At 46.2% G+C, this 17,946-nt stretch overlaps 1 protein-coding gene across 1 annotated transcript in view; it reads left to right on the top strand.

The window, feature by feature from the left end:
* Positions 1 to 7,467, top strand: part of Neo (ZP and PAN domain-containing protein neyo) — a 119,633-nt gene extending 112,166 nt beyond the window's left edge. The window contains exon 5 of the mRNA XM_078178783.1: positions 6,904 to 7,467. Coding sequence (XP_078034909.1) covers positions 6,904 to 7,467 — 564 coding nt within the window. The remainder of the gene's footprint in view (positions 1 to 6,903) is intronic.
* Positions 7,468 to 17,946: the final 10,479 nt, after the last annotated feature.

Here is a 17,946-nt window from a genome sequence, read left to right as displayed (position 1 = left end):
TCTATCCATCTATCCATCTATCCATCTCTCCATCTATCCATCTATCCATCTATCCATCTATCCATCTATCCATCTATCCATCTATCCATCTATCCATCTATCCATCTTTCCATCTATCCATCTATCCAATCTATCTATCCATCTATCTACCTATCTATCTATCCATCTATCTATCTATCTATCCATCTATCTATCTTTTTATCTATCTTTTTATTTATATCTCTATCTCTCTTTTTCTCTTTCTCTCTTGCCTTCTCCGGTCCTTTCTCGCTCTCACCCGGCGCGTAGTTCATAAAGTTCCGCTCGTTCCGCGGGCCGCGTCCGCCAAAGAAACAGCTAAATGAAGCTGTACGCGGAATGAAGCATATTTTAATGTCTTACCCTCCCCCCTATCACCCCCCCTCCCCCTCGCGGCCGATAATGTACGTGCCCGGTGTGTAAATATGATGAACTCGGTAATGCGCCGTGGAAACCAGTTCCCAGGACGGTGGACGCGTGTGCGCGCGAGACGAGTTTAAACCGGCGAGAGAGAAAGAGAGAGAGAGAGAGAGAGAGAGAGAGAGGGATCGCGGATCAGGACGCGTTTCCCAGTTCAATGAAGAAGCGACGAAAGAACCGCTGACAGGAATGAGGCCCCGTTGATTCTTTCGCCACCGTCGCGTCGCTTTGGATCGCGGCCGGAGATAAAGCAGATAAAACGCGGCCAAGTCCGCTCGGCCTCGTCGTCGTCTGGCCTCGTCGCGCAGACGGGAAAATCCTCGATTAACCCTAAGAGTACGGTGACTATTTTACACGATAAAGGACGGAGTGGGGGTTATTAAACTACCCCACGCGATAATTGTTTTGTTTTGTGTATAAGTTGTCACATTAACCCTTTGCACTCGAGTGGCGACATTGAAATTGTTACACCACGTTCTAAAATTATTTTTAGAAATATCATCAAAGTTCAAATTTAAAAAGTTGTTGAAAATGTGCACTTTGTTATAGAGTACGAAAATGCTATGAGCCAGACAAATTATTTTATATTTGATATTGGTTAAGGGTTAACATTGCAAAGAAGTAAATTAAAAAAACGATTATTTAATTTACTAAGTCAAACTCAATTTTACTTCACTCAACAATATTCGCGAAATGATTTACGAAATTTTTAAATAAAAACTAATCCCTAACCTAAGATCCCCCAGTCCGTACTCTAAGGGTTAAAGGACTACGATCTCCGCGCAGATCTTAGATATCCGCGTCGTTGACAGTGTCATTGCCGCAAGCGTGGAGCGCGGTTTCTCGAAATAATAGCTCAGCATAGTCGGTTCGCGCTTCGCTGCGCCGACTGCAATCGAGACTCCCGGATAAACGAGATATTATTTCGCCGGGTATTAACTGGTTAGAGAATTAAGCTAGACCAGCTACCGGTTACCACTTTGTTACGGTTCGATCGGCGGACACTAAACGCCGATTCGATGGCAGGGGATGGGCCGCGGACGCGTTTCTTCGAAACGTGGTCCGCCGATTATGGCCGCGCCGCTGTTCTCGGAAAACGTTCCGACGGAACCTGTCCGAGTAATTGAGTTGTCAGCGCCGGACAACAGGACTCGCTTTTCGGAATGCGGATCGTTCGCTTTACGGTGACTTTTACAATCGATCGGGGGACGATTTTATATATTTCAGATTATTCTCGCTGGTCCGACGCGATGCGTTTTAGATGACTGCTGTAATGAACAGCAGCTTTTGTATTATCTGGCTAGGGGGTGGGTTTGGTCGTAAGTACATTGATGGGTAATTATTGGAGAGCTGCTCTAGGTACGCCTCTAATCGAGAAGATTGATTCAGAGTAGGAGCTCGGCTGAGGCAGGTGCGAGATCAAAGGGAAGAAGTTGATGATTAAAAAATGGCGACACTTTGAGATTTTTACCTATTAATTTTTCAATATTACGAGCTTAGAAAATGTTAAAGATACGAATTTGTTGTATAAGAGATTTTTGCTAGATTATAAAGAAAATTCATTGAGTAGATTTTGAGATGTCACAGTCAACATTTTGAAAAATATATTTTCAAGAAAAATACATTTAAAATTCTCTATACCAATTTTTCATTTTATTATAATTGTCTATATTATTATTATTCATATTATACATATATGATAGCTGTAACTTTCTACCCATAAAGAATTAAGATTTTTACAGACCTATTTTATAAATTATATCCTTCAAATAAAACTCGATTTGTTCAAAGACTCGCGCTAATATAAGCGTTAAACGTAAAAACGTTAACAGATGTATACTCAGCGTTGAAGACCGTGTACAGCCAGATCTGTAATTCCCTCTGCTAAGAAGCAGACAGTGATTAAAGAGGATCGTCTCAGACCTAAACACACGTCTCGAGACGCGCGCGCGGAAAGCGTTTCCGGCAGTTTTTCGCGTTGCGCTCCTTCCATCCGTATGATTAAGGAATCCCAGTATTTTGACTTTCAATCGGACCACGGAAAGTGACTTGGTTCTACATAATGCACCCCGGCGGATGGAGGGGCTCCCTTAAATAGTTCATCTAAATGTACATCTAAAAAGCGTGTTTCCACTTCTGACCGCTTCCGCAACGCGATATTAAAATTATCGATGCAAATCACTTGCTTACGTATACGGGAGAAAAATTCGATATCAGGCCTGGTCAAGGAAGCAAAGGAGATCCGACCCACGGAGAAGGTACGACCTTTCGGAGGTACCGTCCTTTGCGGTGGGTCACCGCGGACTTTAACCTTTGGATACGACGACATGATGTAGTATAGTATGGTCACTAATATCGTACTGAATTTTGGAAACAGATCGAATTTAATTTTAATCAGAAATAAATGTTTAGAAAGTATGATTATTTAGGGTGTAAACATCTAACAATTTATTAAGTTTATTTTATATTCAATTATAATAGATATTTAGTGAACTAAATTATTTTGCGATGCAGCCATCTAGTAATATATTAGATTTTTTAAATATTTAAATGTAGAAAATATTTAGTGACTATAATTATATACAGTGTAATCATCTGACAAAAATCCAAAATATGTTTTAAATATTGTTAAATAAGCCTATAGTCCTGACGCAAGAAAAAGGCATTTAAAGTCTTCCCCCTCCTACTTATTTCTCCTCTGATAAGAGGGGGAAACACAAGGCACTTTCTTGTCGCGTGAAGACTATAGATATACTTAACAGCGCATAAGTCATATTTTCCATTTAAAACTGCCGCTTTGTAGTTTTTATAATTATTTAGTCTCTTGTACCATTAAATAATCGACCATTAAATATATTTCACATTTTTTTAACATAACTTCTCAACAAAGCATTTACAGACTTTCTGCTACATGACATTTTAGTCTCATTTTTAATAGTAGAAAAAATTTACAAAACATGCACTGAAAAATGCGAGACACCCTGTACATCAGATTCCCTAAATACCTTTTCTCGCGATTCAGCTGAAAGAGACCTGTCCCCCAAAAAATGCGGCGCAGTATTAGCGGCTGCACGCGGCACGACGCGGTCAGTTCCAGAGGTTAATGGCACCTTTAAAAGCCCCATGCCCGGTGCGTATCTCATGATCCCGTGTAATTGCCGTTACACGCCGGTGCTTAATGAAGGCGAAAAAGTGGGAAAAACCAGTCCGCGGCGCGTCCGCGCGCGGGTCTTCTTCTTTTTCTCCGCGCGGAAACTCGAGCGAAACCGATCGCAGCGATGACGAATTAATTGGCTAGCCACCCAAGGAACGATCGATTCGACGAAACGAATCGCCCAGTGGACCCACACGGTCGTCGCGACGCGACGGCAGTCGAACCGTTTTACGGTTTATGACGCGACGGTGGCCAGTTGTAAAGGGCGCAGCGAATTAATTTACCGGGACGGTCGCGAGCATTTTCAGAATAAAAGATGAGGGACCGCGCTCTCCTCATTTTTACGCTTTAATCCCCCTTTGAAAGCGTCCGACGGCGACACTCCGTCGGATTCAAAATTAAAAAGATGCCGTCGTACCCGTCCTCGCCCCCCCTCCGAAATCCCCAAAAGAATATGGAGACGTCCGTTTGAGACCGTTTCCATGAACTTCGTCACCCCCCGTGCTATGAATCGAACGATTTATTAAAATTCATTGGCCGCGACTGTGATTGACAATATGGCCGCCGAGTCGATCGAAATGAACCGCGATTTCTCTTTTAGAATTTGTTCTTTCACCTTCCTCGATTTATTTCTTACGAAAATTAATAGACCGACGCCAATAACGCGCCGTAATTACGGCAACATCCTCGGTATGATGAGGTTGCGTATTCTTGATAGCAGGCGAAGCAGAGGATCTTATATTTTGTTCAATAATCAATCGACCTGTAATAAGTAATAAACAATAAGTATCAATAATCTTGTTGCATATGCTACGACCTCGGAGCGAGGAATCTCTTTTAATAGAAATTGATTCTCCTCTATCTCTTCTAAATCGTTCTTAATCGCTTAAAATAAATGAATAAATATATTAGTGTAATAGTTATAAAGACAATTTTGCAGAAAATAATTGAATAAATTACTGAATTGCAGAGCATATTATTTATGAAAAGTTCATATAAATATAAATTGATTCTGCTCCATCTCCTCTAAATCGTTCTTAACTCATTCAAACAAATAAAGATATAATTGTTATAGTTGTAAAGACAATTTTACAGAAAATAATTAAATAAATATCTGAATTCTAGAATATATTATTTATGAAAAGCCTATGTAAAATCAGTCTCGTTACGCTTAGATAGCACGCTCGCTTTTAATGCCCGGCAGATTCATCGTTGATAATAAAGAATTTATCGCGTCGTAAATAACGAAACGCTCGCGATTGCCCTAAGCAAACGTGTGCGCTATCTATACGCGACGTCACGGCACACGGCACAGGAAGCATCGAGTTGTCGCATGGCAAGCCGCAGATTGTTTCTTGTTATTCCGTCGCGTCTAAGTTGAAAAGCCGGCGGAATATCCCGGAGCCCCCATGAAATGCAAATTTCACCCTCTTAACATCGCCGGTTGATGGTATTTTAATTCGCGTCCTGTCCCAGATAAAATCCATGGAAATCCTGTGTCGCGCGAGCGCGGCCGTTGTATTCAGTCGCGGAAGCGTTTATATTTCTAACAAGGAAAAAATGAATGGAAGAACCATGAAACGACAGCTTTATAGCGGTACTCGCGACCGCGCGTCTCTCTCTCTCTCTCTCTCTCTCTCTGTTCCGCCGGCGGAACGGCGGAGGTTCATCAACGAAACTCCGCAAATATCTTTAAACTGTTTTACCGAGCGGACGCGGCGGATTTTTGCACGGCCCCGCGGACGTTTCTTTCAGCGACCGTACCCCGTATTATCGTCGTAATGAATAACGGGACAAAATGATCTCTTCCCTGTGTCGTCGTCGACGACGCGGTCTTCGGCGACGGGCAATTCCCCGCACCGATTTCAATTGTCCCGCGAGCACGGAATAATTACACGCTCTTGGCGGACCGGGGGACACGCGGATCAGAATGGCTCGTAGAACGAGCTATGCGATCGAAGTGGATCATTTTGAGTTTAAGAACAATGCGGCGGGGAAAAGAAAATTCAAGATGGCGCTGAGAAATTCTTCAGTCCCTCGGAGATATTTGCACCGCGTTGCCTCGAAACTGTGTTGAAGGAAATACTTATATATAATAAAATAGGAATTGGAAAAATTTGTTTAAAGTATTTTTAATAACTTCGTAGAAGAGATATAAACATTGTATAATTTTGTCAAAATATAAATCTCTGAAATGCTGAAAATATGGTGTTGGACAGTGATACGAAAATTCTTTAGTTAATCCTTTGCTGTCAGGATGGTTAAAAAAATGTCTTAGACTCTTTTTATTGAAATATTAATATTATGAGAAGATTAGTTAAAAATTAATGCAATATACTTCCAGTGGTACATCGAATTCTCATAAAGATAAACATATTACTTTACGAATGTTAAATGTGTTTTAAAATGTTAACTATATCCTCAAATTATTGGGTTATAATTGAAATTATATTTCCGAGTTTCCGAGTCTCAATTCAAATTATATTCTCTAACTCTCGTCGTCCCAATTCGAGCGATATTCTGAAATGATTGGATCGCAATAGTACAGCTAATTTCGAAATGACAGTTCGAAAGCTGGCCTGGATCTGAGTGACCCAGTATGACACGCATGTTTCCTATAGCAATAGCGACCGAGTGGGTAAATAACTATATCAGCCCACGTCTAAATGACCGAGTTAGATTTCATCGAACGTCTTGCTTGTAACAATGCCATACACGCATTTGTAAGATGTTGAACGGAAATATAAAATGACAGCAATTCCCACACGAAATTACATGGAAACCGTAAAAACAAACTTGGTCACGGTAAAATCCAAACACTCGACGATCTCTGTTCTTGGTGGACTCTTTTGTGCGCGTGGTATCGCGCGTCTCCACGGCGTTCCTCCACGGTGGCAGTTATTTAAAACCGTTACAGAGGAGCGGGGAACACGATAGAACGTAAACCAATTTCCCCGCGCGCGCGAGCCGGTCGACGAAAGTCCTACATAAAATTCCAACTAGTTTCCACGGAGAGCCGGGCAACTCGGCGCAGTCGCGAACCAGATTATGAAATAAGGACACGATTTTCTCAATTACTTGTCCCGCGTAGACGCCGCCGACGTAAACTCAATTCCTGCCGGCATTGTGTTCCCGGGACTCCCGGGTATTTTTCTTCGCGAGGAAAAGTCCCAGCGTTCCCGGAGCGACGCTGGTACTCTGTCTCTCGCCGGATTCTCGTTTCCCTGACAAATCGAGCGACCCGTTCCATCGCTCGCGCACCATTGAAAATCGTCGCCGCCTACAACCTGGTGCTCTTCGTTCGGTTTCAGATTCTGCTGTCCCACTTCGACGCGTTCAAGTTCCCGAGCTCGGAGGTGGTGCAGTTCCGCGCTCTGGTGACACCGTGCATGCCGACCTGCGAGCCGGTGCAGTGCGACCAGGAGGAATTGACCGGCGAGCTGCGCTCGGTGATCTCCTTCGGCAGACGTCGCCGCCGTCGCGCGGCCGGACCGTCCTCCCAGAACCGTGAAGACCTACTCCTGGTGCAGTCGATCCAGATCACGGACAAGTTCGGCTTCGAGCACGACAGCAAGGCGTCGAACGCCAGCTCGGCGACCAGGGACACCGTGTTCGTCGAGAGCGAGGACATCTCGTCGACGATGGGCATGTGCATCAACCTGGGCGAGGCGATCGTCGCCGGCACCGTGTTCCTCGTCGCCCAGATCGCCGTGATCGCCGCGTGGACCATCACCTGGCAGAGACGCCGGCAGATGCTCAAGCATCAGGAAGCGTTGTCGGTCTCGGTCTCCGTGCCGGGCATGCACACCGCTCCGGGCCGCACCGACAGCCTCTGTAAGTTGTACGACACCGGATACTCAGCGCGCCGTTTCTGAACGGCCGCCGTCCAGCCGTCGACAACGCCCCGAATCTCGTCTTCCCAAGCTCTGGCAAAGAAATCGAACGATACCCTTTCTCGCCGCTCTCGGCGAGCTCGTGACTAGACTGCGGACTTTCTTCCGGGCATACCGGGAAAACGAAACGAGTCCCAAGTCCATCAATCCCCCATTTTTGTTTCTTCAAAATTCTTAACTCTGAATTAATTCTGAAACTATTTCTTCGAGTTCTTGGTACGCGATCCTCGGTTCCCAGATAAAGATCCACTTGTCGTTCGAGATCGGCGGCTCCATCGACGCAGAAACTTACTTCCGGCTAAGATCCGCAGTCTAGTCACGAGGACCCGCGAATCCGATCATCCGCGACAGAGCCACCAATCAGGCCGATCATCCAGTTGAATATCCAGATAGAGCAATTTCGAAGGTAAATCGAAGAGTTTCCCCGCAAGACCGCGACTCGTCGCGCGCGTTTAATCCTTCCAAACGGAGACGACCAGTCGGATCCGGTGTGTAGCCGTTCTCATCGCTAAGATCTACTAGGTATTAAAATCATGCACTATCATCCAGGAACATCGGGTTACTAGAGAGGACGTGCCGAAACGATCGCTCGCCGTTGCTCGCCGAACGAGACCCCTATCCCCGCTTTCGTCGTGCTACGCGACGACGTTCGTGGCGGCCGGGTGTATCGCGCGCGATTAAAACAGATACAGCATAGCAGCTCAAACGAGCTTTCAATAATTACTATACACGGCAGAATTGAAAGGCGATCGAATTGCAGGTCCGATCGAATATCCGGCGACTCCGTCATCCTTCATTTAAAATAGCGCGTAATCTTCGGCCGATTTTCTTCGGCCGACCAATCTCTCTTATCTTTTTACTTCTTTCCTGTCGCTCCTTTTCCATTCCACTCTCCGTCCTTCTCTTTCAAGCGAAGTTTTCACCCGTCCGTTCGTAGCGCACGCAAGCCCGAGACGAGACGAGGCGAGATAAAGACAAAGCGAAACAACTCGAAGCGAGACGAGCCGTGGCGTGGCTTTGCTCCAGAGGCGACGGGGACGCCGAGACGTGTACTTGCTACGTAGGATAGGGCACTGGCACGGACTCTAATTAGCATTGGGAATCGGGCATGATTATGCAGATGCTCCGAGTAGGATATCAACAGGAGGAATAGTGGACCCCGGTCGAGCGGGCGGGCCGGGGGTTCGGGAGACAGAGCGTTGGGGCGGCAACGACTCGAAACAGTAGGCGACAGCATGGGCTGAAGGGAGCTGATAGCTGGAGGGACAGAGAGGCGCGCAGAGAGAGAGAGATAGATAGAGAGATCGCGAGAGAGAGAGAGAGAGAGAGAGAGAGAAGTAGAGATAGATATAGAGAGAGATAGAGAGAAAGACGGTAAGAGAGATAGATAGATATAGAGAGGTAGAGGGAGAAAGCAACAGAGATAGGGTAAGGGCGCAGAGGAACGGCGGAGAGCAATGCGCGTAAAGGGGTTGGCGGAAGGTTAATTGCCTCTTGTGGTGTCTCGGGGTTAAGCTAAGCTTCGTGGGGTCGGTGGAGAATTCGGTAGCGGGTAGGGCCCGGAAACGAGACAGCGAGATGGCGTCGGATCGCATCAAGGATGGCTATCTGGAGCGTAGTGGGACCACGTAACCTCGATCCCCTTCCGACTTAACCTTAGCCGCGTCGGTCCCGACCGTGCCGCGCCGCGCCGCGCCGGTCCAGTTAATTTACATCGCGACGCGTAAGCTTATCAATCTGGACCTGGCCGCTCGAAGTTAAGCCGGGCGCGGGACGCGTAACGACACCCGCGATCAACGTCGCGGCGACCGGTCTTGCGCCATCGCGCCGATTTCCCGTTCGTTTCACCGTGACACGGCGACTTCCTCCATCGAGGACGATCTATCGACAATCTGTCACGGATGGCACAGTTTCGATTGTTTACCTTGACATTATTCGCTGCAGAAAAGTGACCCCTCGCATCCGTGTCTACCTGTCTACGTGGGTCGAGAGGGTGGATTAGGAAAATTGGAAAGTTTAACGTCGAGAGAAAGAGAGGGAGAGGGGGGAGGCGGGCGACCGCCGAGGCTCGAAACGAACGTCGTTTACATTGGAAAAGTTATCCGAACGGTTCCCCGCACGGCACTCTCTCTCTCGCTCTCCGCGCGGCGCAGCCGAATTCAAATATACCCGGTCGCCCGGGAAGTTATAACGTAGAGGGTAGAGAGACAGAGAGTCGATCTTAACTTCGGCGAACATAGATCCGACGTGCAAACGTCGCCGCACAATGCGCCGAGCCGCGGAGACAGTACGTTCGAACGGATTACATTTCACGTAGGATTGCTGTTTAACATAACAAGCCGCGCGCGCGGTCGAACTTGCCCGGAACTGGGTGCTCCGCGGCGGAGTTTCCGCCGGTCGGCATCGAATTTTCCGCGGAACAAAGTGAAACTGCGGGTCGAGCAACCGGTAGATCGGATCTCTGACGGAAGGGGGGGGAGGGGGAGAGGCCGGGATCTATGCGGCAGATGGGGCGCGCGCGATACGTTCGGATCGGTTGGCTCTGGCTTTCGTCTGGATGCGATCCTGCACGTCTCTCTCTCTCTCTCTCTCTCTTTCTCTCTATCTATTTATCTCTCTCTCTATTCTCTATCTATCTATCTCTCTTGCTCGTTTTAGCCGCCGTTCCCGTCGCTCTCTTTCGCCGCGTCTATCGATTCCGCCGATACAAAGACTTCCGGAAGGGATCGGGTTAATTGAGAAACTTGAAGATTTGAATACGGCCCCGCCAAGACAAACAGACTGAACGGAAGGACAAGCGAAAGAGGGAGATAAAGACAAGCAAAGTGCGAGTCTCCGATTATGGTGAAACGTTTGCATTTCAGTTAGCCGAAGTTCGCCACCGTGCTCTCTCTCTCCCCCCCTCTGGTTCGACGTTTCCCTACCGTCGGCAAGCACGCCGCGAACACCCCGCATAGAGTTCCCTCCTCTCTTAATTTGAATGATCGCCGGGGACTTGCTCCCGACGATCCTGCCGGGAGAACGTTGTCGACGGGAGAGGAGTCGTCGTCGACACGCGCCCCCGAGACGTTATTTTCGCTAACACCACTCTGTGGGACCGAGTGCGATTCGAGATCGACGCGCGGTTATGTTTGGGAATGTCTGATTCGCTGAATGAAAGTTGCGTTCTTCTTTTAATCATTTCAACGAGGATATTTGCATTTTACAGATTTTACTTGGTCGTTTTCTCTAGATTCTTTAGGTCTCTGGGCGTAGGCTCATTGAGAAAATTAATTGAATTTTGTGAGGAGTCAGTCGTGAGAGAAAAATGTCTGTTATTATGTCGGGAACTTTGGAACAATAGAATTGGATATTCGGTTTCTTTAGAAGAAATAAAATTTGATAGGTATTAAAGCTTGAAAATGATGCAGACGATTTTTGTTCTCTTCTATCTTATTCATCGTTATTAATCTCTATAAATTGCACGCAGTATATTCAATTTAAAAGCTCAGAAGAACCTATCGTTTCGGTTCGAATTCCACATGCACTTCCATATTACAATTTTATTCAAAGCTAAGAACTTCTCAGTACATTCACCATATTACAACAATTTCAATCGTTTCCTTCGAAAGAATATTTTCAAGCTCTGTTTTCATAAAATACTCATCGAAGATTCCATCGATGGTAGAACAAATTCATTTCGATATCCTGAGAGAAAGGGTTTCGGTGGTCGAATCTCGGAACAAATCCATTCGGTTCGGATCGATATCGACGAATCTCGGCGAATGCATCCGGGAATAAGGTGGTTAGAGCGCGCCGGTTGTTTCGGCGGCAAACTTCTCGGTTTTCGCGCGCCAGGGAGAAAAAAAAATCGAGCCGGTGGCAGAGGAACAAATGCGAGAGCGTACGCACCGCGGCGGGGGGGGGGCCATTGTGTGCCGGTGTTGAAACGTCGACGCGCACTTTAATTATTGGTTCTAATTGCCGTGGAAATTGCTGGGCTTTCTCCGGCGCGCAACGCTGGGTCCCCGCTCGCGCGAATTTTGTTTCTGAATCGAACGGGGTGCTGATTGAAAACACAGGTCGCGGCGGATCGAGGCTCACCGGCGGGCAAATAGAGAGATAGAGAAAGGGGCGAGAGAGGGGGAGGAGACTCCAGGATAGAGAAAGAGATTTGGAGAGATTTTGAGAGAGAGAGATTTTGGCACTGGGATTTTAAAGCTAGAATTTTGTCACTGGAATTTTAATATTGGAATTTTAATGCTAGAATTTTACTACTGGTATTTCAACACTGGAATTTTAATATTGGAATTTTAATACTAGATTTGATCACCAGGGATTTGAAAATTATTTCTTTCGCAGTTCTTGGTATTAACAAAATGTTTATGATGAAATGCCATAGAAAGAGACTTGAACAGGGTTAAAAGAGAGATTTTTAGGTAGCCAAGGGGAGAGAAAGGGAGGGATAAAAGAGAAAGATTTGAAGAAAGCTAAAGAGCTAAAGAAAGATGAGAAGAGAGTCCAGTCGCCTGATTTCATAACGCGCGCCACGCTCGTCCCGTTTCGCAGCTGCAATCTCCCCTAGAACGAGTGTGTACATCGACGAATAAGAATGCCAACTAAGGTGCCTACGCGTATATCAATAAGCGACGCTACTTAAGAGTTTTATTCTACATTTTACGTTGTATGCTAAGGATTTTTCGCTAACGCTGACGTAGTATATCCAATTTGCTTTTTGGTGAGAGGGTAGAGCCAATTTTTATAACCTGTCGCCCCGTGCACGCCTACACCGGTACGATTACAGAGGCCGGGGGTGCCGGGGCGACGCAGAATCGCGAGCCGCGAGCCTCGCGCGCTGCCACCGCGTGTCGCGAAGCCGCGAGAGCTGCTCGCCGCTCGCGATCATCTAGACGTACGAGCGTAACGCATAAACTAGCGCGATACGAGATGGCGCATGAAGAATCTGGTTCCTTCTCGCCGGTTGCCCGCGAAGAGTCCGGCGACACGACGTCCGGCGCGCCGGCCAAAGGGGAGACGGTCCGAGATTTTCTCGCGCCATCTTGTCGAGAAAGCAACATTTCTTCTAGCATGTAGGGACACACGACGGCTGTCGAGGCACTTTTCATCGACTTGACCGGACCCGGGATCGGGGTCCCCCGGCCACGCCGGGCGATCGGAGAACGCGTTCGATCCAAGTCAATGGAAACTGCGCTTGTTCCGGCGACAACAACGGTCTTTGCTGACACGCGAGACTGATATTGTCCACTATTAAACGCGTATACGATGAAAGAAACCGGCAAGAGCCGCGCGAGCCGAACCCATGTATCGTCATATTCTGATTACGTAATTAAGTTGTAAGTTAACGCCCAGCGGCCTGCCGAGCGAAAGGAGACGCAGGTACCGCTTCATCAAAACGTTAATATTGGGCTCGAGGACGACCGCTCTCTCGATGACACGCCGAGAAACCACGCTCCTTGCACGCTGTACCTCCATCGCACCCACTTCCGCTTTCTCTCTGCTTCTTCTCGTCCTCCACCTTCGCCTCTTCCTACTCCCTCCAAGTCCGCGAGAGCCCCGCGCTCGCGCTCGCGCACCCCACGAGTTTGTCTTTCCACCCTTTCCAGCACGCTTCCTTCGACGTCCTTCTTAATGAGCCTTATACTCGTAACCCTTCCCGCCTTCTTTATCGTGAACGTTCGCGAGCATGCTGAGACGCCGGTGCTTGTCCTCGAGCCTGAGGTGCGCGCCTACTCCGCTGTAAGCTTGAGAAGCTCGAGTCTGTTCTGTACCCTGACGAGCGTACATATTTCCACAGCTTCTTCACCTTCAACCCCCAACCTTGCAGACCACCCCACCCCCTTTTCCCCACATGTTCTTTACTCTTTCCAGCTTCGCATTCCCCGAGCCAGCTCGTTTTCCGCCGCGGACCGGATCGAAACGATTCCGCGTCCGCGAGTCACGTACAGAGCTTACCCGACGATCGAGCGGTTTTACATATAACCCGCGCACCAGAACCGTAATGGCTTATTTATTTTCTACGTTTAAACGTGTACCGCCCTTTCCAGAATACTCGTACCTTATCACATTTATCTCTGTCCACTGTTTTTACCGCGCCCTTCTACTCCTTTTTCTTTCTTTATTTCTTTATCTCTTTATTTCTTTTCTTTTACTTTTTTTCTTCTTCACGTTTTTATCGTATCCTCTTGCGACGACCTCGCGCGTCCGGCGCGTGCGATCATCTTGCGCGCCCCGTTTTTAATGACGTCCCGACGATTCGCACACACGCGAGCGTGCACGACGACGACGACGAGGAGGAGGAAAACCGGGGACCGATAGCGCGGCGCGCCAACGCCGGATGATTAAACGAATTAATTGGATCGACAGGGAGGGCCGCACTTCTCGCTCATCCTCTCTCTATCGCGGGCGCGAGTGTTTAATTAATCTCGTTCTCCCGTCGCACACGCACGTTTCTTTTCCACGTTTCGACTCGCGTTCTTTTTTCCCCGCGTGTTCTTCTATTCTTTTCTTCTCTCTCTTCTTTTCTTTTTTTTGTACCAGTATCGAGACGTCACCCACAAGTTTTCTTATCTTTTCTTTTTTCTCTCTCTCCGCGGCTTGGACGTCGTTTATATGTCAGTACCGTAATACACATGTTGTACATAGCATATATGGTACAGAGAAAATAAACTCATTTTATAATGAACCAGCCTCCGACTACGATTGTTTATACCCTTGCCCAGCCCGCTTCCGCGGGATTTTTGTTACCGTAGCGACGCTGTTTCCACCTGAGCGGAACCGGTGATTATTCACTGTGGGAACCGACCGGCAAGCTTCTACGCGCGGTTGTCTCTCTGTGTGCTTCTGTGTGTGTGTCTCTCTCGCTTTGTTTGCGTGTGTGTATAATTAAGCGTTCCGATGGGCCGCGGTTCATTAGTCGAAAGTCGATGGCGAGCTGCCCGGACACGGTGGTCAGATTTCATTTCTACGAGAAGCTGCCGCACATCCAGGTAAGATTTATCGCTCTATCGACGATTTTAGGACGATTAAATTGTTGTCATTGTTGCGAAATTTATTTATCGATTGGATGATTTTTGTCGGATATTTTTAGTTCTTTGATCGTTTCATTTTTGATTTTCTTCAAATTTTTATTTCGTTCTTAAATTTTAGATATATATTTCTGGTTTTGTTGTATAATTCTACGAGTTTATTATTATTAGACAGTGGATATTTATGCAAAATAAAAGTTATATGCATCTGCGATGGCTTTAATACAGGATATATAAAAATACAAGAGCCAGGAGATATTTAAACTCTTGTTTTAATCATTTTAATAAGACGAACTAAGTGCAGGACATTCAAAATTCCTTTGAATTTTTTCATTGCTTTGAAATTCAATAATTGTTATATGAATTCATATGTAAACCGTCTATTTGTCACATTTTATTATTGACTACGGTAACGTGTATTTTATTCGCTTAATAATTGCTATTACTAGTTAGGAATTGTAAATTGAACTCCCTTAGGTACACTTAAGCAATATGGTGACACATATGTAAGTATATTTATTTATTCTCCTTTTTAAACGCAAATCTATAAATATCTCAATTTTAAAAAATAAACTAAAATCGCCTTTAAATTAACCAATCATATTTTACGTCATCTGAAGCTCAACCATCAAACTTTAAAAAACTATAACTACATCAATTTGCAATTTCCTTCGCCGATTTTCAATTGCTGCCCCATTTATTCCAATTCCGTCGACCATTCAAAATTCGAATTCTTTACTCGACTGAACATCAACGATTAATTTCTTAAATCTATTAGACAGAATCTTTCGCGCAGCCTTGATCAAAGAACAGGAGCCCTTTGAAGTCCGTAACCGGGCACGGAGAAATAAATCTCGGCGTCTCCGACGTGCAAAAAACGGTCGCATATTAGCATACACCGGCTTTCATTACTACATTAAATCTGCCAGTCTTCTTTTAACCGGCTTATTCCGGAGCTAATTAAATCGTATCTACACACGTCGCTCTATTCCGCGTTTATATGCTCACATTTCTGACGAGGAAGAACCGAGAGGGGAGCCATGGTGAAGAGAAGAAAAAAAAAATAAACACGGAAACGTTGTGGCACTAAATGAATTTTTTATTGGTTCAACGAATTAACCGGGTATTAAGGTAAATGTATTAACATGTTAAGGAAACGAATGGCGCGCGTAATTAACCTATTAGTTTGCTCGGTTCGTTAATGAGGATCTTTCTGCTCGCAGTGAGAAAGGTTATAATAAAGTTACATATATCGTCTTATATTATTAATAAATTATCATCAACGAATATGAATTTTACTGCTATTATTATATTACTATAATATATTACTATTGTTATTAATTATATTACTAATACTTTTTAGCCTTAAAGTAATTAAAAAGATCATTTCGCACTTCGATAAAAGACTTAACGTAGCTTATTTAGAAAACCTCTATAAATTAAATAAATTACAATATAAGACAAACAACGTCGCCGGGCTCATTAGAGCCGTTCTAGTACAACGTGATGCTCCTTTAATAACCCGGCCAACGGGTTAAGGAACAAGGAGCGGAGTTATCTCGAAATTTCCATAGCGCGTTAACATTATTTTCGATCGACAATGGCGGGGTCGTTCGTTTCAATGGAACGAGGAGATTATTACAGCGTCGAATGGATTCCACCGCGAGGCTATAATGGCGGTTTAAATAGGTTTCCTGGTAAGATGTTACGGCGGGAACAATCGGCGCGCGCGATTCGGGGTCACGGGAAACGTTTCAACCGGAGGACAAGGACCATTCAAAGCGGCACACGGTGGAAACGAATTCTGCATCCCTAACGACATCCCCTCCTCCCTCCCCCTGCCCCCCTCCCCCCGCGTTTGACCCCCACGTACGTATCAATCAACGAATTATTATGCTAAATGTAATCGTGTCTCGCCTGTAAATGTGCCCCGGACTATCGAGCAGCCTGAGCTGTACGAGGGGTTCATCGATTCGAACGCATTACACGAGGGGGGTGGTGGTGGTGGTGCTCTGTTACATCGCATATAGCGAGCCACGGCACGGTTACGTTCGTTACCATGCATATCGGAAAAATGGCGCGCGCGTTGAATACTCGGACAATGCCGGGATATCTTCAATGGCGCTACACGTACTATTCGTTTACAGATCGCCCGATCTTTGTGCGGCACGAACATTTTTCGAATTCGCAAACACGCGCCGGATAAATAACGTCGCGTTTCCGGTAACGATGTTAAGATGAAAACGATTAAATGCGCACGCGATCGCCGGTCTGTTTGCGCCAGACATCCGTCGTTTGGTGTATATTGGAGACGTGGAGTCGTTTTGGTATAGTCGATGGAAATTGTAGCGTGACAATTGACAAGGTATAGTATGTTAATTATGCACGTTAAGCTGTAATAAAATTTGTTTGATAAGTAATGTCGAAAAACTTATTCCTTGAAAATTCCTTAAAAAACTTATTCCTTAAAAATTCCTTAAAAATTCCTTAAAAAATGAATTGCATAATAAACAATAAAAAACTGACTAAATAAAAATAACTCAAACTTCGCTCAACCTAACCTCATTTTCCGCACCAATCGTACTTCTTTCAAAACACTGCTAAACCACTCGAGCCGAAAATTCATTGGCACGAAAGTTTATGGGTTTTGTTCGGAGCGACCATAAGGACCGGTCGCGCTGTGTGCGGCGCAGCCAGGGCGCGAGTCCTCAGGACGCGTCTCGCTAGGACCAGGATGGACCCGGCCCCGGCCCCGGAATTATGTGCCTCGAAATTGGAATTCGCACACGTTGCGCCTACTCAACCAAAACTGATCGCGGTCGGCGTCCAACAACGAGCCCGTGTACACAATGTCGGCGCATTTACATTATACATTCAGTTAGCAACGATCCCCCCCAGCACTCGGAGCGGAACACACAATGCCGGGGCGCGGGCGATCGGTGGCGGACGCGCGGGGCCAATGAAAATTAGATCTGCCTTCGTGAGAACAAAAAGCCCCCCCTCGTGTTTCGAGAACAACGGCCGGCCGACGGTGTCGTGGACGACCGCCGGTCGCGGAGCAGAGAGCGAGCTGAAGGGGAAGGCGAAGGAGGAGAGGGAGAAGGAGAAGGAAGACGAAGAAGTTAGAGAAGAAGAAAGGAGGAGAAAGAAAAGGAGGAAGAGATAGAGAAGGCGAAGGGTGAGAAAAAGACGAAGAAAGACAGAAGAGCGAGATGAAGAGGGAAACAAAAAAAGAGAAGGAGACGAAGAAGGTGAGAGAAGAAGAAGGTGAACAAAGACGAAGGAAACGTAGAAGTTGAAAGAGAAGTAAAAGCAAGAGAAGAAGACGAAGAAGTAAAAACAGGAAATAAAGACGAAAAAGTAGAAAAGGTCGGTAAAAGTAATAGACAAAGAAGGAAGAGGCGACTAAGGTGACTAGCAAGGGTTAGAATAAGGC

The sequence above is a fragment of the Augochlora pura genome, chromosome 4 (assembly GCF_028453695.1).
Source record: "Augochlora pura isolate Apur16 chromosome 4, APUR_v2.2.1, whole genome shotgun sequence".
In the NCBI taxonomy this organism is placed as follows: Eukaryota; Metazoa; Arthropoda; class Insecta; order Hymenoptera; family Halictidae; genus Augochlora; species Augochlora pura.
The sequence above is the reverse complement of the archived record's forward strand: the minus strand, read 5'-3'. Positions and strand labels throughout refer to the sequence as shown.